The 27,819-nt window shown below is 53.3% G+C and overlaps 1 protein-coding gene across 3 annotated transcripts; it reads right to left on the reverse strand.

Moving 5' to 3' along the window:
* Nucleotides 1-27,812, reverse strand: NAPA (NSF attachment protein alpha). Of its 3 annotated transcripts, none has more exons than XM_066373863.1 (11): nucleotides 27,570-27,811; nucleotides 13,591-13,670; nucleotides 11,319-11,435; nucleotides 5,875-5,921; nucleotides 4,366-4,443; nucleotides 4,112-4,167; nucleotides 3,908-3,992; nucleotides 2,999-3,103; nucleotides 1,961-2,029; nucleotides 1,491-1,541; nucleotides 1-744 (listed from the first exon to the last, which is right to left on the reverse strand). In XM_066373863.1, the coding sequence occupies exons 1-11, from the start codon at nucleotides 27,665-27,667 to the stop codon at nucleotides 643-645; spliced, it is 888 nt and encodes a 295-aa protein (XP_066229960.1). In that variant the 5' UTR covers nucleotides 27,668-27,811; the 3' UTR covers nucleotides 1-642. The 3 variants fall into 3 exon arrangements, with proteins under 3 accessions (XP_066229960.1, XP_066229962.1, XP_066229961.1); XM_066373864.1 differs by lacking the exon at nucleotides 1-744 and adding an exon at nucleotides 773-883 and having other exon boundaries at nucleotides 27,570-27,812; XM_066373865.1 differs by lacking the exon at nucleotides 11,319-11,435 and having other exon boundaries at nucleotides 27,570-27,812.
* Nucleotides 27,813-27,819: the final 7 nt, after the last annotated feature.

A 27,819-nucleotide genomic window follows, 5' to 3' on the forward strand; every position in this document is an offset into this window, starting at 1 on the left:
TCATGCAAAATTGTTGTTTTTTATTTTCTTTTTTGGGCCAGCTGCAGCTTCCGACCAAAACCTCAAAGCACTAGGGCAGGAACAGATATGGGCGGTGCAGGATGACCCTCTGAGCCCCAGGGCCTGTGGTCTCTCCTGGAGGTCGGGGCTGCAGGACGCTGGAGAGTTCCCCAGCACTGGGGGTGGGGAGGAAGGAGCCCATCCCCAGCGGTGAGAGCAGATCTTAGCAGCTACACGTGCTCAGAGCTCAATCGAAGGGCAGAAGTGGGGAGACAGGAACCAACCTCGCACCTCAGCCAGTTGGGACATGGGGGACCAGATGCTGACCCCACCCCCAGCAGCACCCCCAGCAAACAGGTCTACATCACAGATTCTGTGTTCTGGGGTGGAAAAGGGTACCTCTGGGGCTTAAATAAATGGGCAAGGGCAGGGGTGCAGCGAGAACAGAGGGTAACTGCCTAGCCAGCAGGCCCGGCCTTAGGGGCCCAGAGGCAGTGAGGAGCCTGCACTGCGGCCTGCGAGGCTCCCGGGAGGGGGGAAGGCCCCAGCCCAGGTTGTGGGCCACCTCTCTCTGGGCTCACACTGTGTGGAGGGGCTGCCAGGAAGAGCAGAGGGGCAGGAAGATGTGCCAGGGACGGCGGCTTAGCGCAGGTCCTCCTCATCACCCTGGATGGTCTTCTTGATGCGCAGAAGCATGGTGGTCAGCCACTGGTCCAGCCGGGAGATGGAGTCGTACTCCTTCACCTGCGGCACGCCGGCTACAGTGACTGGGGTGCCAGGTGGCCAATCCCACACTTGGCCCTGGCTTCCTCCCTGTCCCAGCCCTGGAGTCCAAGGTATCCGGTCCCAAGATTCTCTAGATGTGTCCCTGAAAAGCTGTGCTCTGAGGAGAACCAAAGGCGGTGTCCCTTTTGTGCCTTCACTAGCCAGAGAGTAAGGCTTCCGTACAGGAAGGAAAATTTTGTAGCTTAATAAAAAGGGTCTAGGCCTGACATGTGGTGGCACAGTAGATGAAGTGTAGAGCTGGCATGCTGAGGTCGCCGGCCTCCCCCCTTTCTCTCTCTCTTTCTCTCACACACTCTCTCCTCTCTAAAATGGATAAAAAAAAAAAGGGTTCAGCTTCCCTTCCTTGCTTTATGAATGGGAAACTGAGGCCTGGAGATGTGACAGAGGCCTGTCTCTGGGTCACCCAAGGCGCCGAATGAGAGGTGGTTTCAGCTGCTCACCCAGGGGGACTCCGAGTGGCGCAGTCCTTGGCTTTCAGAGTCAAACAGGTGTGGGTCTGAACCCAGCTCTGTCCCTGAGGGGCCAAATCTCCTCACCATTCTCAGCCTCAGTGCCCTCATCTCTCAAACGGGGAGAATACTCCCTGCACCTATTGGGTAACTGGGGAAGGAATTCACAGACAAGGGCCACGGCCAGACAAAAAAGGGATAAAATTTCATGGTAGAACACGTCTGAGAAGGGCGGCCACCCTGCCAGCCACTCACCGCCTCAGTGTAGCTGTCCACATTCTGCTCTTCATGGGCTTCTAGCAATTTCTGTAAAAAAATAGCAGCAGGGGTCAGGGGCCACTGCTGGCCTCAGGCATGGCTTCGGTTAGATCCATGCACACACCATGTGGGCAGATGAAAATCGGGGACTTCTATGCTGAGAGGGAGGAAGGGTCTGTGTTCCAATTCTGCCATGTCAGAAGTCGCTTGTGAGCTCATGGAGACGTGTGTATGTGTGAGCCCCAGCTCAGCTCTTTTTAGCTCCAGTACTGCCTGAGCCTGATCTCATTTGGAAAATGGAGACCCAAAAGGCAGAAGAGGGAAGACAAAAACCCTTGAGAACCACTACTCAAATCTTGGTGATCGTACTACCCAGAGCCAAGCCTCCAGGTTCCTGACCCCGGCTCCCAACCACCCACGTCCAGGCCCAGATGCAAAGGAGGCAGAGAACAGGCCCCCACACTCACCTTCATCAGCTTGTACTCCCGGGAATCGGAGAAAGCAGGGAACAGCTCCTCGTACTTCTGGACAGCAAGCTGAACATCGAGGGTGGAAGGAAGGAAGGGGACAAGCTAATAAAAAGGGGCTGCTGGAGCTGCTGGCCTGACAGAGAAGGGGGTCAGGGGATGGCTGGGCCGAGTCAGCTCTCTGTGCCCCTCCCCCAGTCTGCTTGGCGGCACCTGCACGGAGCTGAGCTCAGTACCAGCCTGGCTGCAGAGACAGCTGTCGGGGAGGGAGGCAGGGGGAAGGTTTCCCGGGCCGGTACCCAGTGCTCCTTCCCCAACCTCATACCTCCTACATGCCAGGCCTGGTGCTAGGCACTTCACACGTTTATCTGCCCTAAGGATCCAGGCAGGGTCAAATAATGGTGACCCCCATTTTGAAAACAGGGAAACAGCCAGAGAGGGCAGTGACCTGCTCAGGGCACAGGGTAGTGGTGGGGCAGGGCTAGGGGCTCAGAGGTGCCAGGATGAGGGCAGGGTGGCTGGAAACCCTCAAGAAATCCTGGGTTCTGGAGTCCAGCTCCTCCCCTGGCCATTCCCTCTTGCCAAGAGGCCCCAAAGATGGGTGGGCGGACACGCAGGCGATGGCTCAAATCCTGACACTGGGAATGAGAAAGGTTTAGAATCTGGGCTGCTGTTTACTAGCCACATGGCTTTAAACAAGGGACTCTGGTCTCAGCCTGTGTCTTCATCTCTAAAATGGGTGACAGTGACGCAACCTTCCTGGGAGCAGTAAGGATTCAAAATGCGCTCTAACGGAAGAAAGAGCCTGGCTCCAAGTGAGCCAGGAATGGGGAAACCCGAATGCTAAGGGCTGGTGACATCGGGGACAGAAACACAGCAGTGAGAACAAGCACTTCTCACCCAAGGCCGACTGTCGGGGCTAGACGTGAGTTAGAGGCTTCCCCCTCTAAGGGTTGAGAGGGGACTTGGCCTAGGGAAAGTAGCTCCAGTGCTCCAGGGGTGTCCCCTGCGGGTGGGGCAAGCTCTGGGTGGGCTCACCTTGGCATTGAGCATATCAATACAGAAGTGGCAGAGGGCTGCCTTGAAGAAGTAGTCCTTGGCGCTGTACTTGAGGAGGGGGCTGTCCATGGCGTTGGTCCCCACCTGTGGATACACGAAGGCTACACTGTAAGTCACGGCAGTTAGCCGGAAGGCCAGGGTTGCTGCCAGGCACTTGGGGACTAGCTGGAGGCCGGTCCATGCCCAGATGAAGACCTGTTAACCCAGGACCCCAAGGGCACAGAGGCCAGAGGGACCAGCCACAGGGAAGTTGGCCAGGTGAGTGACCAAAGACCAAGACAGGACAAGGGTGGGGGAAGGGGGTGTTGCCACTGGGCCAGGTCCCTGTGGGCCTTCCAAGGTGCCCAAGATGGAGAGAGGAGGCAGCCCCGCTGTCAGGTGCAACAGGAGGCTGGCATGTCGGGGGGCAGAGGGGCATCAGAGGTTGCAGGAACATGAGAGGCGCTGTCCGCCCCTCTCCTCTGAGGCCAGCTGCCTGCTTTTCTCCTGGCACAGCCCTCCCCACACCACAGGAAGGAGCTTGGGCAGCCATGTGACAGTCCCTACCTCCTACCTGGGAGGAACCCGGTTTCCCTGACCCCCTTCCTCTGGGACCCTCGGCTGCCTCAGACCACCCGGGACTCGGCAATTCTTCTTGTTCCCTCCCCAACTGCTTCCTCAGAGCCAGTCTCACTCAGGGTCAGCAGGGAGCCCTGTGTGAGGACTGCAGGGGCGCTGGGGAGGGGCAGAGGTGAAGAAAATGTGCCGCTGGATGACGGAGAAGAGGGAGAAAGGGAGTGAGGAAGGGGGCGACAGAGAGGGTGACAGGTGGGGAAGGGGTCACTGGCACACAGGATGGGGGGCAGCAGTGCCCTCCGCAGAGCAGGATTGAAGCCCCCCTGTCCCCACCTGTTCGTAGATGTCAATAGCCTTCTGATACTGCTCCAGCTGTGCAGCGTAGCCAGCCACCTTCAGCAGACACTTGTTGGCAGAGCTGTGTGGGAGGGTGGGGGTTGACGGGGCTGGTTGCAAGCTTACTGGGGGCTGGGCCGGCAGGGGTGGAGCACCCCCCACCCCCACCCCCACCCCCACCCCCACCCCCACCCCCCATACCTGTTAGACTCCTCGCCCTTGTAGTAGTCTGCAGACTGCTCGTAGTGGGCGATGGCCTGGGGAGACACAGGGAGGAGGAGAGCACGGTGCCAATGCAGCCTCTATCCTGGGGTACACTGGAGCCCCCATCCAAGTGCTGCTAGGGCCCCGTGTCCCCTTCCCGGTGCTCAGACACCAGAGGACTCCCAGTCCCAGAGCACAGGCTGCTGCAGCTCCTGCCCTGCCATCAGCCAGGGGACCTGACGGCCACTAACCTTCTCGATGTCCACCAGCTCTGTTTCGTAGATCTCGGCGATCGAGATGTGGTGCTTGGCAGCGATCGTGAACCGGCCCTGTGGGTCACAGGAAGGGAATGTCTGACCAGTGCCCCACACCAGCTCAGCCATGACCCACCCTAGTCCCCAAAGCTGTGCTCGCTGCCCCTCAGCCACAACTGTGAGGGGAGGTGTGCAGAAGAGGACACCAAGAGGCGGGCAGCATGGGGCTTACAAGGCAGGCTCTGGAGTGAGAGGCCCGGGTCTGAGCGCTGCCGCCCGGTGACCTTGGGCAAGACACATTTGTCCAGCCTCAGTTTCCGTCCTGTCCACGGTGCATAGGCGGAGGGCGGCACCAGGGACAATGTGTGCAGAGGGACCTCACGGATGCCTGGCCTGAGCGCGTATTTAGTAAGTGGTCCAGAGAGTCCATGGTGGGGCCAGCCCAGCATCTCTTGGTAAAAATTCAGGAGAAACTAGGGCTGAGGGCCCAAGCATCCTCACTGCCCGAGGCCTCCTCAGCCTACCCTCCCCCATGTCACCATTGAGGTGGCCCTTCCCACAAGCCAATCCCCCATCCCCACTCTCCACCCTCCACTGTGGAGGGCCAGAGCTTTCCTCAAGGAGGCATCAGTTCCCAGAGGGCTGTGCCATGGCCACGCCTGTGCCAAGGGCAGGAGGGCCAGGCCCTAAGCTCAGCCAGGACTAGTTTTGAATCACAGCAACTTCTGTTTGCAGGGGCGTGTCCCAGTCCCTGGGAGTCACATGACTTGTCGGTGCCCCCCTTTCCTGACTGTCAAACGGATTCACAACAGTGCCCACCTCAAGGGCTGCTGTAGGAGAATGAAACCACTCGGCTGTCTGGGTCAATAACTGGCAGCTGCAATCACTATTGTAACTGTAATACTGACAGCATCGCCATGGACCCGGCAGGGGCAGGAGCCTCTGCCTGCCTGGGGGAGGGGTCTGATGAGATGGTGGAAAGCGAGAGGCAAAAGTAGAGTTCATAGGAGCCCGAGACTGATGTTGGTCCATGGTCCCAGCTCCCTGGCCTTGGGCCAGCAGCCACCTCCCTGGCCTCATCTGTCGATGGCAATGTTCTCTGAGGCAGGGCAGGGGCTGTGCCCACTCTGGGCACTGCCTACATCCCTCTCTGGCCTGCCATCAGCTGCTAATCAAATAGGATGCTGGTGAAAAGGCTGGGCATGGGAAAAAGGACATATGCCCCCAATAACCTTAACTTTTACAAATGAAGACAACACTGGCGTATAGGGAGGTTGAAGGCAGGGCCTAGGGAGGGGCCTCGGTGACTTCCCGGAGGCCACGGCCAGGAGCCAGGCTGGTGGGGAGCTGGGTAAGGACTCATCCAGGCCAGCCCACTGCAGGTGACCAAATTTTCCTGGCTCCCACTCCCCCTCCCTGCCTGCTCTCAGTGCTGGAGGTGGCAGGGTGGTGAGGCTGGAGCAACATGGTGGACCAGTCGCCGGACAGGACAGCAGTGACTCTTACCATGTCTGTGTAGATCTCGATCGCTCTCATCAAACAGTTAATGGCCTCTGGGGAGAGATAAAGGGAGGCAGGGAAAAGTGAGAAAGTGAAGTCATGTCAGCAGAAACGGGGAGAGAGGGCTGCAGGCTGGAGGCAGCCCGCAGAGAGATCAATAGGCTCTCGGAATCGCCAGGGCTAAATGCTCCAGGCTGAGAGCGAAGATGAAGGAATCCCTGAACCCAGGAAACTTGGTCAGACTAATTTATTCTGCAGAACGACTTGCTGGGCACAATCCTAGCTTATGGGGCTGCCCCTCTCTCATGCTGCCACAAGGCCACCACCTTCCCAGTAACCCCAGGGACACAGGAGGTGACAGGTCAATCTGATGGCCAGGCTTCCATCAGTGTTTTGAGCCAGATCTTCCAAGGCGTCATCCCCAAGGACAAAGCTGCAGACAAGGGGAAAGGTGAGGCCAGAGGTGGCCAAGCCTGACACTTGAGGAACACCTGGTTCCTCCCAGGCTCTGTCACCCTTTCACCGCAGGACCCTGAATCAGTCATCCCCCCCAGCACCAGTATGGCCTCCACCTATGGCAGGAGGAGGTGGGACGTGGTGACATCGGGGCCCTCCAGCTGGCGCCTCCATCCCTCTCCCGTCCTACCTCAGCACATGGCAGAGCCCTGTGCCCTCCCTAACCTGCACCGACCCCGCCAGCTCCTCAAACCACAGGTCTGCCAGCAGAACACACTGGGGTGGTGCTGGAGAGCAGGAACTGGGCTACCTTTGTTGTACTATCTCTTGCAAGATTTTAAATTTAGGAATGGCTTTTTTCTTTTGACAAGTTATTTGGAGAAGAGAGAAGCATGAGTGGGAGGAATTTTCTGGCAGATATAGACGAGCGCTTGGGTAGATTTTTTCAATACCGTTTTAATGCATCTCAGGAGGAAAGGGCGTGGGGAGAGGTCGAGGGGGGAAAACAGAGAGCCTGGACAGACCACAGGATGAGAGTCTGAGCTGGGCTGAGGCTGAAAGTTCGCAAGGCTGTGCAGGGCATTTGAAAGGCTGCTGCTGGTCTGCTTCCAGGGTTTCCAGGCAGCTGTGCCCACAGGGCTGAGATGCTACAAAGAAGTGTAAGCCTGGCCGACCGATCTCAAGGAGCTAATGGCCTCACCAGCCAGGGAGACATCTGAACATGGCTCTTCGCTCGGGGCTGGGCTTTCAGGGAGGCCAGAAGCTTCCTAAACTGACACGCAAGATGTGTGTCTGTGTGCACTGTTCCAGGAGTGAGGGGGTCTACAGGTTTTGTCTAATTCTGAAACGCTCCTAAGGACCCCAGAAAGATTCAGGAAATGTACAGTGTTCAGGTCAGGTTCTGAGGTTGCCAGCTGGGAGCTGGAGGCAGTAGGGAAGAGGGAAGGAGGCAAAAAGGGGGCAGAGGAGGACAGGCAGAGCACGCACACACACAGAATTACAGCCACTAACAGTAAGTGTGACTTTAACACATACACATGTCATAACAGCATTTCTGGAAGTAACTGATGAGCTAGCAAGTGGTTGCGACACAGGTTACAATACCACGATGAAGACAAGGAGGAGCGAGACAGCCGGGCTGCGGGGAGCAGGCTCGCACCGCCTCCCTGGCTCCAGCCTCCGTCCCAGGAGGTGGGTGCGACTAGTAGGCACACTGCAACTCACCCACTCCCTCTCCTGGGCTGCAGGGAGTCCACCTGGGCACCTACACACAAGCAGAGGTGGCAAGACTGCTCCCAGTGTGACCAGCAGCTGGCAGTGGGAGCAGCTGGAAGTGCCCCTGCAGCTGCTGCCCGGCCTCCAGCATGGGCCCAGGAGCCCTGTTGGCAAGGCCGCCCTTGCGGTGTAGCAGGGCAGGCTGCCCATGGGGCAGCAACATGGACCCCCAGGGTTAAATTCCCTTCGTGCCTGCTCTACCCTGCAGGACAGCTGTCCCTGAAAGTGGCAGGCCTCCAGCTGACACCCTGGCAGGAGCGCAGGCAGACAAGCCCCAACACACTGGCTACAACCTGCTCATCAGCTCACAGGGACCCCCAGGCTGAGCAAAGCGAACCTGCCCTCACCCGCCCACAGAAAGCTGGAACTAAAAAGGGACTCTGGGAATGATCTAGCTCAGGATGGGGCAGGGAAGGGGCTGAGGCCCGGAGAGGGAGAGGGGAAGGTCCCGGCTCAGGGAGACGAGGAGTCTGCAACCCAGGGCCCTCAATTACCTTCTGGGCTCCAGTCACCTCCCACCCCATGCCTGCAGCCCATCCCCCGACCAACTCAGTCTCCTTGGTAAAGGGGGCAAATCCCAGAACAGCACAGGCAGTAGAAGAATTCCAGGGAAGATGCCGGAGCCTGGAACACAGTAGGCATTTGGTAAATGGCAGTGGGGCACGGGATACAAGGGGAAGGGAAATGGGTGCCTGGTCACTTCCTGCCCTGGTAGCTCTTGCATATACCCACAGATGCAGTCCTGGGCTCAGCTGTCAGGCAGGCGGGGTACGAGCCCTCCCCAGCCTGAGTCCACCCAGAGAGACAGACAGTGGCCAAGAAACTCTGGGGAACCACTGACAACTAGGGGTATCACTTCCCTGCCCCACACCTCCACAGCTGGCAGCAAGACGCCCACTGACCCACACTGAGGGCAGATTCCGCAGAGGGAGAGCGTGATGACAGGAGCCAAATCCTTTCCTTCCGCCCTGGGCAGCTCTAGCAGGTCTCGGGCCCACGGCTGGCACCAGCTACCTCTGGATGGGAGGGCCCTCCAGGGCCCCTGCAGAAGTGCTGACACAGGACGGAGCCTGCAAGGCAGGTGAGGTGCTCAGCAGGGCCCCGGGGAGCAGGTCATCTGCTTGGGCAAAGTGGGCCAGGTTCCAAAGTGGCCTTCCAGCTGTTTCACAAGGCACGGGGCCAGGGTTAGAGGCTCAGAGCACAGGCCAGGCCCGTCGGGTGTCAGCTGAGGGCTGCCCCTCACTGGACTTTTTTTTTTTTTTTTGAGAGTGAGGCAGGGAGAGAGAGACAGGAATATTGAACTGCTCCTGTATGTGCCCTGACCGGGGAATTGAACTGGCAACCTCCATGCTTCAGAATAATGCTCCAATCTACCAAACTATCTGGCCACGGCTTTATTTCTTTTTTATTTTCAGAGAAGCAGAGAGGGAGGGCAAAGGGAAGCATTCATCTGTTGTTCTACTCCATTGTGCATTAATTAATTGGCTGCTTCCCATGTGTGCCCTGACCGGGGATCAAACCTGCAACTGTACTGTTTTGGGATGACGCTCTTAACCAACTGAGCTAACCAGCCAGGACCTCACCGGACTTTTATCACATACCAGACGCCAATGTGACCGTATCTGTACCTATCTCACGTGTGGTCTCTGCTTTATCAGACTAGTAAATGCAAATCCAACAGATTAAGTGGCCTGTTCAAGATCACAGGAGAGCAGGATCCTCCCGGACCTCTAAGACCACACAGAGCCACACGCAGCTGCCACGGACTCCGAGACTGGACTGGCCCCAGACAGAAAGCAGTGTCATCCCTGGTGCAAATGTGCCTTCTCCCCTGACTACAGTTGGGATGGTCCCCAACTCAGAGCTGTGACTGGGTTGGCAGTCACGAGGCAGTGGTGCTGGGAAGCCGCTCCAATGGCCGGCCCCACCCCCACCCCCACCCCCAGCACCAAACAAGGCATCCTTATTTGGGCTCCAAACAAGGCAAGGGGCCCCAGCTCTGCCCAAGTTATGCAGTTCTCTGCCCTTCTTGCTCCCTCATAGGGTTCTCCCACCCTAAACCCACCCCCTCTTTCCTCAGCTCCCAGGGCAGCAAGCCATGCTCACTGATCCCTGGAGAAACTAAGTCGGCCTCCGCCCTGCGAGGTGACCATCACCTGACCTAACACTGCCACTTTCCCTCCGGCCTGAAACCACTCTGCATCGGCCACCCTCTGTACTGCCTAAGGCCAGGCACCAGGCCACACCCAACACACACCCAGCAGAGCCTGAGAGATGAGAAGACTAGATGAAAAGCCAGGCAAGGACATGACATCCATCACAGTGCCAGGTGGGGCCCGTCCCCGGGAAGCACTGGGGCTGTTTGAAGAGCAGCTGGTGCTGTGCACATGTCACGTGGCCTGGCACTCTGCTCCCGCCCCAGAAACAAGTGCTTCTAGTCACTGGGAGCAGCAGCTAATGTCACAGATGCTAGGGCAGCATCTCCTGGTCAACCAGTTCCCCAGGGAGCAGAAGGAAGGATGGGGGTAAGGGGGAGGGGCTCTGTATGGAGGGCACAGACTTCCAGAGTGATTTCAGCTGAAAACCAGGATGGCCTGGGTTATCGTCACCTCACCCAGTGGCTTAGTGCAGGGAGTGACAACAACCTACCCAGTCACAAGGCCTCCCCTCAGGTTCTTGCTGGGTCTAAGCCTACCACGTGACTGCTTAAGCCAACATCTGTGACGTATCTGATGGCAGGAGCGACTAGTCAAGTCTGGGGACAAAGAAAAGCTACTTGGTCTATAGACAGAGATCAAATGCTGGGAATTAATGTCCCCAACAGTAGTGATGGCCCCACCAGCAATCCCCAGCACTGGCATGTGAACCAGTGCTCACTGATCCTCGCAGAGACCTCTGTGTCCTGTTGCCAACTGTTCCCTCCTGGGAAGGACAGGCCTTTATTCTAAGATTATACATCTTTAAAAAAATTTTTTTGCATGACTTTCCTATTCTCGTAAGACAGGAGAGTGACAATAAATGGTCTTTAAAAAAAATGTCTTTGCCTGCTAAAATTAAAAGTTAGCAACCTATGTCTGGCACCAAGATTTAAAAAGTAAATGAAAATTCCAGGTCCATGAAATTGAAAGTCTGGTACCCACTGGGCTTCCACTTCCAGATGAGCTCAGTGAGACAAAATGGTTTTCTCAGGATGAGTCAGACCCAATCAGGGCTTCTGTCCCCAAACAACTCTCATCTTGAAGAAATTTGTTCTCCGCCAACTATACTGCAGGCTCTTTGCTTCCCCCCCACCCCCTGCTGGGGTAGCGAAGCCAGGTTAGGATAACTTACTCTCCTTTTTGGGCAGTGACTCCTACCTGGCTGGTCTCAGCAGCCCTCCCACCCCCTCCTACATGTTAATTCTGACAACAGAACAGATTTTCCTCTCCCCTTGGCATGCAGTGGGGCTGAAATGTAACTCCCACTCCCAAATGCTCCCAGCTTTGGGAGGGGAATGATCTGCTGTACAAACACAGAAGGGGGAGGGGGAGGCTTGGAGCAGGATGCAAATGCCAACCGCATGGAGCCAGCTCTGAAATTAAAGCGAGAGTACTGCCCTGCCAGCCTATCATGTGTCGGCCACAGCAAAAACCAGAGCCCAGTGGAAACCTGAGGACATCTCTGCAGAGAGCTCAGCTGGTGCTCTGGGCAGCCAGCCACAGTGGCCCACAGGCCCTCACCTTGGGGGTCAGCCTTCTTGAACGCGTTGCCTGCGTCCACAAAGCAGGTGGCCGCATCATGCTTGCTCTGGAGCTGCAGATGCAGCTGGGCTGCCTGGCAGAACGCGTTTCCGGCAGCTGGAACAGAAAAAAGTGATCCGGGCCTGAGTGGGACTCCACGCTTTGCAAGCCATACAGACACTGCCCTGGAGCTGTCAAGAATAGAGTCCCGGAGGAAGGAGGAGAGCGGCCTGGCTGAGCGGAGGTCTGGACCCAACTTGAGGCCTTCTGAACCCAGGGGAGCCCCCGATGACCAGGAAGCACAGAGCTGGGAACCACCACTCAAAGGCAGAGGGCAGGCTGAACCATGGATGGGCCAGCCGGGGGTGCTGGGAAAGAGAGGGGCAATCGAGACTCAACACCAAAACAATTCCTGATTCACTCCCGCTTTCCAAGTGCGATCTCTCTCCCCAGGGACTCCCAGCTCTTCCTGTCTAACTCCCCCGACTCCTCTGCCTCCAGCCACGTCCCAGAGTCTTGTGCAGTCACTGCAGGTTGTGTGGGCAAGGCACCACACTAGCCGTGAGGTACACGGGAAGAGGGGGACATACAGGGTCTGCTCCCAATAGGACCTTCACGTCCAGAATGGGAACAGGACGTGGATACCAAGATCTCGAGTAAGCGGGGACAAAAGCCCATGGATGGAGGGCACTGGAGACCACACACCTGAAGCCCAGTCCGCCCTGTACTCAGCAGTACACTGTCACCTTCCATAGGTCCCAACCCATCTGGTTTATGTGTCTCATCTCCTAAACTGACTCGCAGCAGACACTGGGTCCTTCCTGCCCTGGGGAGGGGGGGCTGCGCTACCTGGGGCCTCCACAGCCACTCCAGCCCGCTCTGAGGCGGCTTCCCTACATTCTCCGGCGGAGTCCCAAGCACAGAATTTGGGCTAAAGGGGGTACGAGGGCCTAGCCACCATCCTGTAACTTTAGAGCAGCGGGATAGACAAAGCCACGCAGGTTTTCAAAGATGTATGAGTTCTCTATTATTTGTAAGGGCAGGAAACTCTTTTATTTTTTAAATAAAAAATATTTATTGATTTTAGAGGAGAGAGAGAGAGAGAGGTGGAGAAGGAAGCATCAGCCTCAGCCTGTATGGTATGTGCCTTGACTGGGCAAGCTCAGGGATTTGAACCAGCAACCTCACCTTTCCAGGCTGATACTTTATCCACTGCGCCACCACAGGTTAGGCAGGGCAGGAAACTTGAGCACATAATTTCCAGAAAAGGTAGTATCATTGGGTTAAAAAAAAAAATGGCCTAGGTATTTTGATTATTTAGGGAAAAGGAATACAAATTTTAGAGGAAAAGCAACATCCATGTGATTGAAAAATAAGTATTATTCCTTTTAAGGCACTTTATAAACTTAGGAGCAGAAAAATACACATAGCACCCTGGCATTATGCACAATATACTTCGTGGAAGCTCAAACATTCTCAGAAAATGACAATAATCGACTTCACCCCATACCTCTACACCCTGTCTCCACAGTCCCACCCTAGGCTTCCTCTCCTTCATGGTCAGAAAGTTTGTTGCTCGGTTCCAAACCGTGTCTTTGTTTGGTTCCCCTGATCCAACTGTACTGATGCTTGAAATTATATTGTGAAACCCAAGTCACTTGGCTCCAAAGGTCACGAAACAACACGGCAGGTTAAACACTCGGGCTCTGGGGTCAGAGCCCTGGCTTGTGAATTCTGCTCTGTCACTATGCAGTCCTGGCACCTTAGGCAAGGGGCTGAGAAAGGCCTCAGCTTCTGAAACTACTGTATCAAATGGGGAAACTAATGAATGGTACAGACCCCTCATAGGGTTGCTGTGATGATTCAATTAATAATGCATGTTTGGTGCTCAGTACAGTGCTCGATGAACTATGATCAATGATATTGAAACCACCTGAATGAACGTCCCCTTAGTCGAGAACTCAGACTCCCGAGTTTCTGGGGAAACCCACAATTCTGAATGTAAGAAGAAAACCCTTGAAGAGCTCATCAATCCATGTGGGTCTACCTGGATCCAATAATCTATCCGTCCTCATCCCTTCTGTCTTCTCTCCAAGGCCCCGTGTTCCAAGCTGTAAAATAACCCAGGGGCCCCTGATGACCGCACAGCAGGCCCCAGAAAAACCTAAAGCGAGAGGGGGCTGCAGGGCCAACCTCCCAGCCCAGCCGTGGAGGCTGCAAGCTGAGGGCAGAGAAAAGAAAGAAGAGAGGAGCTGTAGCGGAGATCACATACCACTCCAGTTTTTGGCCATTTTGAACATGTTTGCTGCTCTGGCGTAGATTTCACAGGCTTCCTCTATTTTGGATGAACCTCTGGGGAGAAAAGGAAAGGGATAAAAAGGTAAGGAGAAGTACCTGGTCTAGTATCAAAGAGGAAGCAAGCAGAGAAAGTGGAGATGTGCCCCTGCACTCACCCCCATGATTTCCTTGGGGAGTCAGCTTCCGAGGCCAGCTGCAGCTGAGGCCTCCACTCCGGGCTCTGTACAGAACCAGTCTGCGGCTGCCACCCCCTCACACAAAGGCTGCATAGGCCTCCCTGGGGAAGGGGCGGCCTTCCTGACCTCCCCACAGACTTTGACAGCCGCTTCCACTTCCTGCCAGGGCTGCTTCCAGGCTCCCCACAAGTCCCTTTCCCCAAGAGACCGCAAAGCATCCTGGGGAAAGGCCCAGCTTTGAACGCCTTGTCCCTTCCCTAATGTCTGAATCGCGAGCCGTGCACACTGCAGTTGTTCATGCAGACCTCTCAGCTCTCACAGTGTCCACTACCAATTCAGGACCAGGCACACACAATATAAACACACAGAGAAATACTATTTTCAAATGTGTATATAAAAAGTTCCCACTTGTGTTAAAAAAAAGGGGAGAGAGGGGTGAGAAGAGATGAATATACATTTATGTAAACTGAATATTTCTGGAAAAATACACCAAAAACTAGTCACAGCATTTTTCTCTAAGGTGGGGTCTGTAGAAGTGGGGGTCAGGTGTGGGAGACAGACTGACATCCTTCATTTGTACTGTTTGAATTTTTAAAATCACTTGCATATTTTATTCAAAAAAGAAATATATATATTTTAAGTACCAGAGTTTACATTGGGTCCTGTGATCCAGCAATGAAATACATTTCTAGTAATTTATCCTAAGAAAGTAATCAGAGAAGCTAGCACAGCATTATTTAAAATGGCAAAATCACCCTCAGAAAACTTACTGTGTAACAGTAGAGGGACCAGGGAGATACAAAGAAGTACTTTTTTTTTTTTTGGAGAGAGAGAAGGAAAGAGAGACAGACAGGGGAGAAGGGGAGGAGAAAGATGAGAAGGATCAACTTGTACTTGCTTCATTTTACTTGTTCACTGATTGCTTTACATACATGCCTTGGTGGGGAGGGATGGGGGGAAGCAAGCCAAACCAGGGACCCCTTGCTCAAGCCAGTGACCTCTGGGCTCAAGCCAGCGACCTTGGGATCACGTCCATGATCCCACACTCAAGCCAGTGAGCCTGCACTCAAACTGAATGAGCCTACACGCACGCCCACTCTTGACCTTGGGGTTTTGAACCAGAGCCCTCAGTATCCACAGTCAACACTTTATTCACTGAGCCATCACCAGTCAGAGGAGTACATTTTTAAAAAATAAAGAGTGCCCGTGCCTAACCTGTGGTGGCGCAGTGGATAAAGCGTCGACCTGGAAATGCTGAGGTTGCCGGTTCAAAACCCTGGGCTTGCCTGGTCAAGGCACATATGGGAGTTGATGCTTCCAGCTCCTCCCTCCTTCTCTCTCTCTGTCTCTTTCCTCTTTCTCCCTCTCTGTCTCTCTCTCTCCTCTCTAAAAATGTATAAATAAATTAAAAAAATTAAAATACTTTGCCTCAATATTAAAAACAAAACAAAACAAAACAAAAAAACTTCAAGCTCCTCTGGTGAGCATTTAAATAAAGAGTGCCCTAGCTGATTAGCTTATTGGTTAGGAGTGTTGTTCAGAAATGACAAGGTTGTGGGTTTGATCCCCATCAGGGCACACATGGGAAGCAAACAATGAATGCATGACTGAGTGGAACAAGTGAATACTTCTCTTCCCCCTCTCCTTTCTCTCTCCTCCTCTCTCTGTCTCTCTAAAAATCAATAAAAACTGAGCCCTGGCTGGATAGGTCAGTTGGTTGGAGCGTTGTCCTGGAGTACTGTCATTGCTCCCACCTCTCTCAAAAAACAGGAAAGAAAAGAAATAAAGAGTACCCTGTAGGGACAGCTTTAACCTGGCATCTGACCTCTAACCAGTGCATGTGAACCTCTTCCTGAATCAGAGGACCCTTCATTAGGACCTCACCAAGCAATGGTAAAGTCAATCCATCTCCAAAAATCCCACCAGGCTGAGGCCACAAGGTCTGTGGTCTCTGTTCAAACTCCCATGGCCCACAAAAATCAGTAAAATAAAACCCACATACTCAGGAAACCTCCAAATGGGAGTTCAAATTCTCTTCACTGACATCAAACAATGTTCCATTTTGAAAGAAGAGAAAAGGATTTATTTCCCAATTAAAAGCCATATAAATCATCTTCACGGTCCCAGCCCTCACCTGTGTGCCACCGGACCCTGGAAACTTGCCACACTAGCCAGCTGGCAAGGCCTTTGCTATCATTTGGGAGCTGTGTTCAGAGCATGCCTTCACTGCCCTAGTTTCATCGTTCATTTTGCCAATTCTTTTGAATCACATGAAGGGTTCCTTACAATAACCAAATCAGAGCTCACAGCCACCCTCCCTGGAGGGTGGGGTGGGGCTAGGGTCAAGATTTTTAAAATGTTTAATTATTTGAGAGAGGTGGGAGTGGGGAGAGGAGGTGAGGGGAAGGGGGGGGGAGAGAGATAAATATCGTATTTCCCCATGTATCATATAAGACATACATTTTCCTGAAAAATTTGGGGTCTAAAAACTGGGTGTGTCTTACACAGTGGTTGTCGATTTTTTACTTGCATTTCTCGCTGGTTTTTGCACTCATTGTTGAAGACAGTGATTCGTCATCAGACATGGATGAGGACAAGCTAATGGATGGGAGTTTTGACAGTGATGAGGAGTTGTATGAATTTTATGATGAATAAAACTTGAGTTCAATAACTTTATGTAATACATTTTCCCCTCCAAATTTCCGGCCCCAAAATTAAGGTTCATCTTATACATGGGAGTGTCTTATACATGGGGAAATGTGGTAGACAGAGAGAGACAGGAGCTGCTACTGTATGTGCCCTGACTGTGGAATCCAACTGACAATCTCTGCGCTCTGGGATAACGCTCCAACCAAATGAGCTATCTGACCAGGGCTTTCTTTTTAAGAAGAGGGAGGGAGAGCGGAGGGGGAAGGGAAGCATTCATTTGTTGTTCCACTCAGTTGTGCATTTTCTGGTTGCTTCCTGTGTGTGTTCTGACTGGGGATCAACACCACAACCTTGTTGTTTCGGGGGGGGGACGCTCTTAACCGACTGAGCTAACCGGCCAGGACCTTATTAACTTATTTTTAAGATTTTATTTTATTGATTTTGGAGGAGAGTAAAGGTATGGGGGGGTGGGAGGGCAGAAGTATCAACTCATAGTTGCTTCTTGTGTCTTGACCAGGCAACCTCAGGGCTTCAACTCACTAACCTCGGCATTCAGGTGGATGCTCTATCTTCTGCACCACCATAGGCCAGGCTTATTGATATTTTTAATTGATTTTTTAGAGAGAAAGGAAGGGAGACAGAGAGAGGAAAAGAGGGAGAAAGGGAAAGAGAAAGAGGGGAAGAGAAAGAGAAACACCAGTTTGTTGTTCTTATTTATGTATTCATTGGTTGATTCTTGTATGTGCCCTGGTTCGAGGCTGAACCAGCAACCTTGGTGTATTACGATGATGCTCTAACCAACTAAGCTACCAGGCCAGGGCCTAGAATCAGGATTTTTAACAATGGTCCCAGATAATCCAGACAATCACGTGAGTCTGGGAGGGGAAAAGCTGACCGTGACAGCTTGAAAAGCAGCCAGAATTGGCACATCCTTGGTCACTGGACTTCAGTTGGCAAATACCTCCCAGGCCAGCTGAGTGAGGGTTCAGGGCAAAAGTGGGGGAAGAGGGATGGCTGGAACTGGAGTTCTGGCCTTCTGAATTCAAGTCGCACAAATAAGGTTCTTATTCAGATGAAAAGTCTAGCCTTTGTCTTCTGGGGCTGTGCTGACACTGTCCCCCTGACCCTCTGCTGCCCCAGGAAGTGTCTCTGAGCAAGGCGCTTCCCCTCTCCCCAGACCAAAACCCAGCTGGCTCAACATATATATGTAACCTGAGGCCCCTGCCCCACATGACTTCTTTAGAAACCACTCCTGGCCTTGGAGAGGTGAGGAGGCACTTTCACAAGCTTCTGGCAGAAGAGATTTCAGAAGGTATCCTTGGGGCCAGGATACAAACCCACCAGGTGACCTTCTCTGGAATATTCTTTTTTAAAAATTTTCCCGGAAGTGAGAAGCGGAGGGGGGTGTGGAGGTAGACAGGCAGACTCCCGCATGCGCCCAACTGGGATCCACTTGGCATGCCCACCAAGGGGCGATGCTCCCCATCTGGGGCGTTGCTCCACTGCAATGGGAGCCATTCTAGCACCAGAGGTGGAGGCCATGGAGCCATCCTCAGTGCAGGGGCCAACTTTGCTCCAATGGAGCCCTGGCTGCAGGAGGGGAAGAGAGAGATAGAGAGAAAGGAGAGGGGAAAGGGCAGAGCAGATGGCCACTTATCCTATCTACCCTGGCCAGGAATCGAACCTGGGACTTCCACACGCTGGGCCAACACTCTACCGCTGAGCCAACTGGCCAGGGCTCTGGAATATTCTCTTAAAGGAGATTGATGCATTCACAGCTGTAATCATAGTTCTGCTCACCCATGTGGCAGGGTGGACACAGAACACAAAGCCTGTCAGCTGCTGGGCTGAGATTCTATGATCCCAGACTAAGCTAGGGCAACCCTGTGCTGGGTTAATGATACCAACCACGGGGTGGAAAAGCCAGAGGGATTACCACCTGCTCAGGCCGCTGGGCCTGCCTCCTCCTTGCCATTTTCACTGCAATGACAGGAAAATCTCTGGAGTTCCATCTTCTTCTTTTAGAGATGGAAGTAGAGTCCCCAAACAGGGAAAGTGACTTGCCTATGGTCACTGGCAGATCCTGAAGGAGAAGCTGTTCGTTCACACAGCCATTGAGTCATCCGGGCAACAAATATGTGATTTTTAATGTGCCAGACACTAGACATAACAGTAAACAAAGGAGAAAAACTTGGTCCTCAATAAACAAGAAATCAGCAAGACAATTTCAGAGTGATTAAGCAATAAAGGGGCCGGGGAGGAAGAGCTTCTTTAAATGGGCAGGTCAAGGATGAGGTTTGAGCTTACTTCCCAATGTAGACTAAGGAGCCACTCATGAAAAGAGGAAGAGCATTCCACACAACAGACAAAGCATGTGCAAAGGCCCTGAGACTGAACAGGCTTGGCCAGTTTGAGAAGTGGGCCAGGATGGCTACAATGCAAGGACTGGAGGCAATGAGGCCAGAGAGTCAGGCAGGGGGCCCCATGCTGGAGCCAAGAGGCCAGGAGAAGGGTTTAGGCCATATTCTAATATAACAGGAGGGTCTCTGGCAGGCAGAGTGACCAGAAGAAAGAAGTTTCCAGCTCCACTGCTCTACCAAGCTGTCTCCTACACAGGAAATCTGCATGGTTTACCACAGACTCTCTTCCCAGCCAGGTCAGCTGATGTCACTCATCTAAGGGTGGCCTCCATGAGGAAAACCACAAACTCCCTGAGGTGGAAAAACCAAGCCTTCTCCCTTTGTTCCCTGCACAAGATCCAGAAAAGCCAACTGAGCCTGCCTCTTGTGTAGAGCTGCACCCAGCACATGCAACAGCTGACTGTCCCTCCCCCACTGACCTCCCCCAAGCTTGGCTCTCCTCAACCAGCGGCTCCGAGCCATGCCCAGGAATAGAGGGAACTGGTTTAGGCCAGCCTGGTGCATGGTTGTCTATAATTACTCGCTCAGCTTTGCTTTCTCCCCCCTTCCAAGGCGGAGGAAGCAGTCTCAGGTCTCCCAGGCATAGCCACCAACCTCCAGCGACTGCCATATGGAGAGGAGTGAGCAGTGCCAGGAATGCAGATGGCCAGGTGGGACCCCGGCCAGGGGGTCTGCAGGGCAGTCTCAGCTTCCCTCTCTCCTTTCCCCATCCCAGGGCACATTCTGGCTTCCACCAACATGCTACCTACCCCACCTGCAGGTTCCTAAGGACCTCAAAAGGCAGGGCACATGGAGTTAACTCCCATTTTAGGTCCTTCCCAACAGTCCCTCTCTCTCCTGTTCCCTTGTGGTGCCACAGTCACCAGTCCTCAGTCCTCTGGAGACTTAAGGGCCCTGCTCTGATTCTCCTTGGTGCCCTTGGTGAAAAGAATGGGCCCAAGGCCCTGTCCTGCCCTTGCTTTCTCCCATCTGCTCTACATCTGAGTTAAACCTTATATTGGCTAATGATAGCCTTCCAGGAGCTCTGCCCGAGACAGGTTCCTCACAATAACCCTTCAGGTCCTGCCAGGGTTGTTTACACACCCTCCTCCTTTACAAAGGAGGAAGCTGGCTGGGGCTCAGGGACTTTAAGGAGCTTGCTCAAGCCCACACAGCCAGGAAGTGGTGGGTCCCCAAAGGGGACTTGGCCCTGGGGATCCAGTCTTGCTTTGCCTCTTCCTCACTCAGTGATCTGGGAGGCTTCCTTCCACCTCTAAGAATCTTCTGGAAAATGAGACAAGGTCCCTGCCTGCTCTCACCTCTCCAGTAGATTAAACAGCCAACGCTGCTCAGGTTTCCCTCATCTGACAAGCAGACTGCTCTCTGCTGGAGGCTGGCTGGGCTTCCCTAAGCCAGCCCTCTATGGAGGCCTGGCTCACCATACAGTGCTGCAGGCAGGAGGGATGTCAGCGAACATAGAGGTCCAGCCAGCACAGGGGCAGGCAGTCACAGCCTGGCTCCGCTGTCAACAGCTGGAGCCGAGGGATCCCTCCTGCATCTCCTGCAAATGCTAAGTGACACACTGCCTCCCTGGCTCTGCAGTGACAGGCAGGGCCTGAGCCCCCAGTGAGTGCACAGGCCCCAGTAACACAGAATAAAGCTTTACATACAACTGCCTAGCACTGAAATCATTGCAGGACACTCTCCTGACATGCCTGTACAGGCAAGGGGTAGAGAGAGCATGGCCCTGGAGGCTGGGACACCGGGCCAATATTGGTCTCAGCAGTTTGCTAACTGTGTGACCTTGAACTAGCAGCCCCTGAGCCTTGGTTTCTTTATCTATAAAATGGAGACAATGAACCTGACCTGGGAGGAGACTGTGAGGATCAGAGATTAGCTGGCACAGAGGGCAGCACATAGTAGGCACTCCGACAGTTGCTATTAGACAAAGGAGGAGAAACACACTCTAAAGGCCACCAGACTCTAGGCGGTGGGAATTCTAGAATCACTTGTGGGCAGTACAAAAATCGCAGACTATAGTCAGACAGGCCAGCGTTCCATGCCAGCTCATGGCTCACCAGCCTTGGTCTCCTCATCTGTAACTGGGGATACAACTCCACACCGGACAGAGTTGCTAGAAAGATGAGGCTGTGACGTAACAGGAGAGTGCCTGCCACACAACAAGTGCTTAAAAAATGAGAGCATCACTCTTATCAGACTCATAGAGAGAACAGATTCTAGAAATGTCTCCCTACTTCAACACCTCAGCGTGGGCTTCACCTCCCCCACCTTCAGACGACTAAATGCAGCCCCCCCCCCACGAGTGATACCCGCTGTTTGTAAAGGTAAAGGCAGGGGCAGTGCCAGCCAAGAGGCCCGGCAGGCACTCCTGTAGTTCTCTACCAATGCCCTCTGCGCCCCAACAGTATTACTGTACCCCAGCCAAGACCTGAATGTTTCCTTTTCTTGAAATATGTTTCTGAAAGACCTTTGCCTCTCTATAGCCCCATGCCAAACAGAAGCGTTGAAATCTCTGTCTGACCAGGCGGCAAAGTCCCAATTATCCTGGAGGACAGAACTTTCAACTGCAGAACAATCATGCCTGGTTACCCAAAAACTGTGTGTCCCCTCAGGAAAGACACGGCTTGCAGTCTGGGCAAGAAATGCCAAGTTTTCAGCTGCAGGTCTTGGCAGCTGGCAGGGCAGTGCTAACCGCCTTGGTGCGGCTGGAAATGGCACCAGGGGTTCCTGTATGCTCTGTGCTCTCTGGGAGGAAGGCAGCCTGGAAGTAAAGCTGGAAGCTGTCATTCCCACACCAGCCCAGCTAAAAGCCAGGTCAGTCCTGTCCCCAAACTTGTCAGCAATTCTTCCCTCAGGAAAACCACCCTCCAGGGCTCCTGGGGTTGCTGGTGCATAAAGGCAGTTCAAACAGAAACTGAGTTGTCAACATTTGATCTTTAGGGACTATGCTATTGTATACAGAATAACTTGTTGTCTTTTCCTCCAGGACCTCCAGCTCAACTTCCAATAACTATACCTAATAATAATAATGATGATGATGGTGATGACAGCATTTAATAAGCACCTACCGGCATCAGGCACTGCGTTCTCATCACCCTATACATATTCTCACTTATTCCTTAGAAAAACCCCATGAAGTACCTATTACTATGATTTCTATTTCACAGATTTAAAAACTTCCTATACATGTTGCTATCCAAGCAGAAAGAAGTTTGTATTTTGGATTAGGGAGGAGAAAAGCTCCAGGGGGCCCAGCAGGGAAGTCTGCATCCATCTCCATCCAGAGAAACGCCCAGCAGGAGAGAAGAGCAAGTGCCAGGCACACTGCACCCTGCCGTGCCCTGCCAGCCTGGCCCCTCCGTTTCTGCAGTTCCACAGTGCTTTACTCAGGAAATCTCCACTTTTTGCTTCCAGACAGATTTGGGCTGCTTCCCACCTCAGCTTCCTCCCCAGGGGCTTTGCCCAGCTGGGGAGTTGGGAGGAGGGGAGAGAAGGGAGCTGGAGGGAAGGGACAGAGGAGCTGTGATCTACTTACTAACTGGCTGTTTGGAGACTGGTGCACCAAAGCCCCCTAGCGTCTGGCAGCTCAGAAATAGTGAAGAGCAAAGAAAGCCCTAACATCCAAGAATAAGGGGCTGCTCCAGATGGGGGGCGGGCATCCAGTTTGGCCCTTTTCACATAAGCAGAGACCTCTCAATTTAGATGCTGTCATCACTGAGGTCCCTGAAAGGGAAAGAAGCACAAGGGACAAGCTGAGCCCCAGTACTCTCTCCTTCGAAGCCACCGAGAGTCTTGAGAAAGCTGGGTTGAGAAACGTTGAACACAGGCGACCCCAGCCCCAGACGCCATGGCTGACCTCTTGCTGCACTCCCAGCCCCCAGACGGACAGGCTCCAGTCAGGCAGATCCCCTATCCCCCGTCCCTGCCCTGTCTGGCCCTGCTAATGCCCATCCCAGCACCACTTCAACTGCTCTTAGAGGTGGAAAGGGCAGGGATGAATACACCAGTTCTCTCTCAGATGTTAGGAAAACTGCCAAGGGGGGAGGGGAGGGAGGAGGAATTAGAGGGAGGGAGCTTCCTAAGACACCTAGTTTGCCAATATCCTAGTGCCCAAAGTGGGCCCAAGCTTCAAGATAAACTAAGCATAGTGGAGAGAGGGCTTTGGGATCAGACAGGCCTGGGTGTGACCACAGACCCTCGTCACTGGGGGACTGGGCAAATACCTCAAGATCTCTATGTCCGCATTTGTCCACCTCCACAGGCATGCGGTGAGAACTAAATCTGAGGATTCAGGTAGAGTGGCTGGCCCAGGTCTGGCTCAGAGCCAGAGCAAGCACATAATAAACATTATCTGCTTTTATGTCACTGCCTTCACTCTTCCCCACTCGACCTCTCCCCCACACCAGCTGCTGCAGTCTTTTCTTTATTGTTTTTTGTTTTTGTTTTTTTGTTTTCTTTTGTTTTTTTAGGTAAGAGGAGGGGAGATAGTGAAGCAGACTCCTGCAAGCACTCTGACTGGAATCCATCCAGCAACCCCACCTGGGACTGATGCTTGGGTACCTAGCTATTTTTAGTGCCTGAGGCTGACATACACAGGCTATCTTCAGCACCCTGGGTCAATGCTTGAACCAATTGAGCCACTGGCTGTGGGAAGGAAAGATGGAGAGAAGGGGAAGACCGATGGGCAGAGAAGCAGATGGTCACTTACCCTGTGTGCTCTAACCAGGAATTGAACCTAGGACGTCCACATGCTGGGCTGATGCTCTATCCACTGAGCCACCAGCCAGGACCAGCTGTTGCAGTCCTTTCTAAAAGGCCAATGGGAACCCTCCAGGACTGGCCCTTCTATGGACTGAATGTTTGTGTTGAAATCTTAACCTCCAAGGTGATGGTATTAGGAGGTGGGGTCTTTGGGGGTGGTTCTGTGTCTTTATAAAAGAGATTCCAGAGAGCTAGGTCATCTTTCCATCATGTGAAGACACAGTGAAGGGACACTGTCTACGAGAAAGCGGGCCCTCACCAGACACCAAATCTGCTGGCACCATTTCTTGGCCTTCCCAGCTTCCAGAACTATGAGGAATAAATTTCTGTTATTTATAAACTATCCAACTAGGGTACTTTGTTGTGGCGGCCTAAACCGACTGTGATAAAACTCCTTCTTAAAATCCTCAACACTTGCCTGACCGGGCAGTGGCGCAGTGGATAGAGCATCGGACTATAATGCCAAGGACCCAGGTTCGAGACCCCGAGGTCGCTGGCTTGAGCACAGGCTCATCTGGTTTCAGCAAAAAAGCTCACCAGCTTGGACCCAAGGTCACTGGCTCAAGCAAGGGTTTACTCGTCTGCTGAAGGCCCACGGTCAAGGCACTTATGAGAAAGCAATCAATGAACAACTAAGGTGTTGCAACGAAAAACTAATGATTGATGCTTCTCATCTCTCCGTTCCTGTCTGTCTGTCCCTGTCTATCCCTCTCTCTGACTCTCTCTCTGTCTCTGTAATAAAAAATAAATAAATTAAAAAAAAATCCTCAACACTCTCCAGCAGCTCTAGCCCAAGCCCCTTCTGGAAAGACCTTTCCCCCCAAATGGCCTCGTCCTTGCTGAACTTCACCTACCACTACTGTTCTACGAACTTTATGTGCTGATACGGAACTCCATGTGAAACTGCACAGGCCTAGGCCTTTCGCAAGCTGCCCCCTCTGCCTGGAGCAGTGCTCCCCACCAAAGGGCGTCCCCGACCCTGGAACTTGTGCTCATTCTACCGATGGAGGCCTCTCCCCCAAAGCCATGCCTGGTCCCTTTGAATCTCTGGATCTCATGGAACTGTCCCTTTGACAGTTCCCTGTCATTCAGGCATAATGTCCCCTAAGGCCACACCTCTGCTCCAGTTTCTACTGCCTAGAACACCCTTCCAGGAACTGTTCCCTTAGCAAGTTCTGGGGTTCCCTGGGGCACAGCTCACTCCTCACCCACAGCCTCCCTCCAGATCAGCAGTTCTTCTCAACCTGTGGGTCGCGACCCCAGCGGGGGTCGAAAGACCAAAACACAGGGGTCACCTAAAGCCATCAGAAAATACATATTTATTATACAATACATTTTTAAATAAAATATGTATTTCCGATGGCTTTAGGCGACCCCTGTGTTTTGGTCCTTCGACCCCCGCCGGGGTCACGAGCCACAGGTTGAGAACCGCTCGCTGCTCCAGATCATGCAGCTGCCTCCCAGCTCAGGAACTGCACACGAGTGACAAAATCTCTAGTCCTTACACCTGACAATTTTGTTTAACTAGTGTTTGCCAAGTGTTCATCTTGTGTCGGGAGGAAGAATTTTCCTCTGCCTTTGAAGGTTCTTCTGGCTGGTCTAAAAATCAAATTGACATGAGGAAGATTAGCAGGAGAAGAACAAAGTTTAATAACATGTATATCTCCTATATACATGGGAGAGACCCAGAACACTAAATAACTCGCCAAACTGGCCTAAGCCATCAGGTTAAATACCCGCTTCTGGTAAAGACAAAAGATGTTGAGGTAGGAGAGTCAGTTATGAGAGGTTACCAGGAAAAGCACAGTAAACAAGCGTAAGATTGTTATGCAGATTTAAGTCCATACCTTTTCCACTAGACAGTGAAAGCAAGCCTGGTACAGTAAGGGAGACAGACACCCTTATCAACATAAACGTCCTTTATAAAGGGCAACTGAACTAACTTCTACTGGGCTTTCAGAATTTCTCCTAAAATTAAGCAGCATAAAATAACCAATATCCCAAAAAGGCATATTTTGGGATAGAAACTCTGCTCTCCTTCACTTGCCTTCCCAACCAGGAGACAAGTGTCCCAGAGGTTGACTTGCTGCTTCCTCCAAGCCCAGCCCAACAGTACACTGTTCCTCAGCCCAAAGGGACTAGACACCAAAGCCACCCAGGAAAACTGCTAACTGAAAACTGAGCTCTTGGGCCCACCCCAAAACACTGCACTTAAACTTCTCCCCTCCTGAAGGAAGAAGAAACACACATACCTCTCTCTGCCCTCAGCTTCTAAAACAAAACATTCCTCACTAATCAATACATCAGCCCGGATGTTTCTTCACACCAGCGATTCTCAGCCACGGTATTAATGTCTTTTAGCTAAAACATTATCCAACCTCAAGTCACAATGGACAGTTCACCTCCTCTCCTGGAAAGAATACTCCCCTTCCTTTATTACCAACCTCCTAACACCATCTCTTTCAGCCCCCTGGGCCCTCCCAGTGCTGCAGCCTTCCCAGTCTCTGCCTCCCAGGCTCTGTGCCTCTCTTCCACCACTGCTCTTCCTAACTCTACAGACCCACCCTCCTTCTCCAGTCCAAGAAACGCAACTGTCCCCGTCCTCCCCAGCTCTCTGGCTCTTCTTCCTCCACCCAAGACCTTAGGCCCCTTTCCCTAATTTGACTAAGTCCCCAGGTACCAGAGTCCCTTCCCCACTCCCTTCTAGCTCCCCTCTCATCACACAGGTTCTCCTGCTCTGACCCCCCCAGCCCCCTCACCCGGGTGCCCACCGTCCCCACAGCCCTGCCCAGTACAGGTCCCAGACCTGTTTCCATCCTGGAAGTAACACTGACGGTAGCTTACCCCTTTCAAACTAACCACGTGCCAGGCTCAACGCTAAGCACTTTACACGCACACTGATGTAACACTAGTGGCAAACTTCTGAGGTGAGTTTTACTAGCGATCCCCTGAGCCGTGGAGTGGCAGAGTCACACCGCAGACTCGGGGCGTCTGACACTCTTAAGCCACAGATTCCTTAAGGGATGGTCATGGCTTGTATGCGCTAATGCGGATTTTGTGTGAAGATGTCTCCTATGTTTGTGTGAATTGGCCCCCTTCTCATCACATCCCATCAGGAGCCGTGACCACTGCTCAACTGGCACACAGCAGGGGTCCCGCTCCCTCTGGTTGGTATCATCTCCCTCATCTCTCTCTCATCCCTCTGGCTCCTAAACAAAGTCAGCATCACTTCTGCCCCCAGCCCAGGGCTCCATCTGATCCCATCACCCCGCATTCATCTGCTCTGAGCTCACTGGAATGTGAGGTCTTCCTACACTGGTCACCATTAGTCAGGGCCATCCTCGCCCCAGGCACCTCACATACCCCACACCTGAACTCATCCCTCCCATGGTCACCTGAGCCCAAGCCCCCTGACGACGCCGCCCCGCGTTCAAGCAAATCCACAGCCACAGGCCTGGGAAAGGGCAGCCGCTGGGGCAGGTGTCCTCGGTCCAAGCCCATCTCGCCCGCTCGGGATGCTTCACACAGGCTGTCCTACAGCTCCCAAGGGCTTCTTACCTGGCTGCTCTCTCGGGTCCCCTCACTAACCCCAGGCCGATCCCCTTCAACGCCTCAGACCACATGCTCTCGACCAGGTTCTCCTCCGGCCCACTGGTCCGCCTTTAGCCTGAGTCCCCTTCCAGCCTCATAATGATGTCACCACAGCCTAGGCGTCCTCAGCCCAGGGCCATTCCGCCATCTCAGACGGGTCTCTCCTCACACCGTGTGGACACAGCCTGGGTCCCCTGGCCCTCAGACGGTGGCCCTTCTGCTCCCTTAGACCCTGGCACCTCATACCGAAATTCCCTCTGTCCTCTCGGCCCCAACCCTTCTTTCCTATCCCGCCGCCTCAGGCCATGACTCCTTCGTCCTCTCAGCCTAGGTCCCAGCCTCAGTGCGGTTCTTACCCAAAGAGGCCCGAGAAGAAGGACTGAGAGTTCTTCACTTTGCGCTCGGCCTCGGCCAGCAGCGCCATTGCCTCCGCTTCCTTCCCAGAGTTGTCCATGGCGGCCGCAAAGGTACCCAGCAAACTGCCCGACCCGGGCCCTCGGAGGACTCAGCCGGGGCCGGGCCGCGGTACACAGGTCAGGGGAGCTTAGCCGGCAGCTTTGACGTCGCACCAGCGCGCACTGCTGGCTATCCAGAACCACGTGATCA

The sequence above is a fragment of the Saccopteryx leptura genome, chromosome 3 (genome assembly GCF_036850995.1).
Source record: "Saccopteryx leptura isolate mSacLep1 chromosome 3, mSacLep1_pri_phased_curated, whole genome shotgun sequence".
Taxonomy (NCBI): domain Eukaryota; kingdom Metazoa; phylum Chordata; class Mammalia; order Chiroptera; family Emballonuridae; genus Saccopteryx; species Saccopteryx leptura.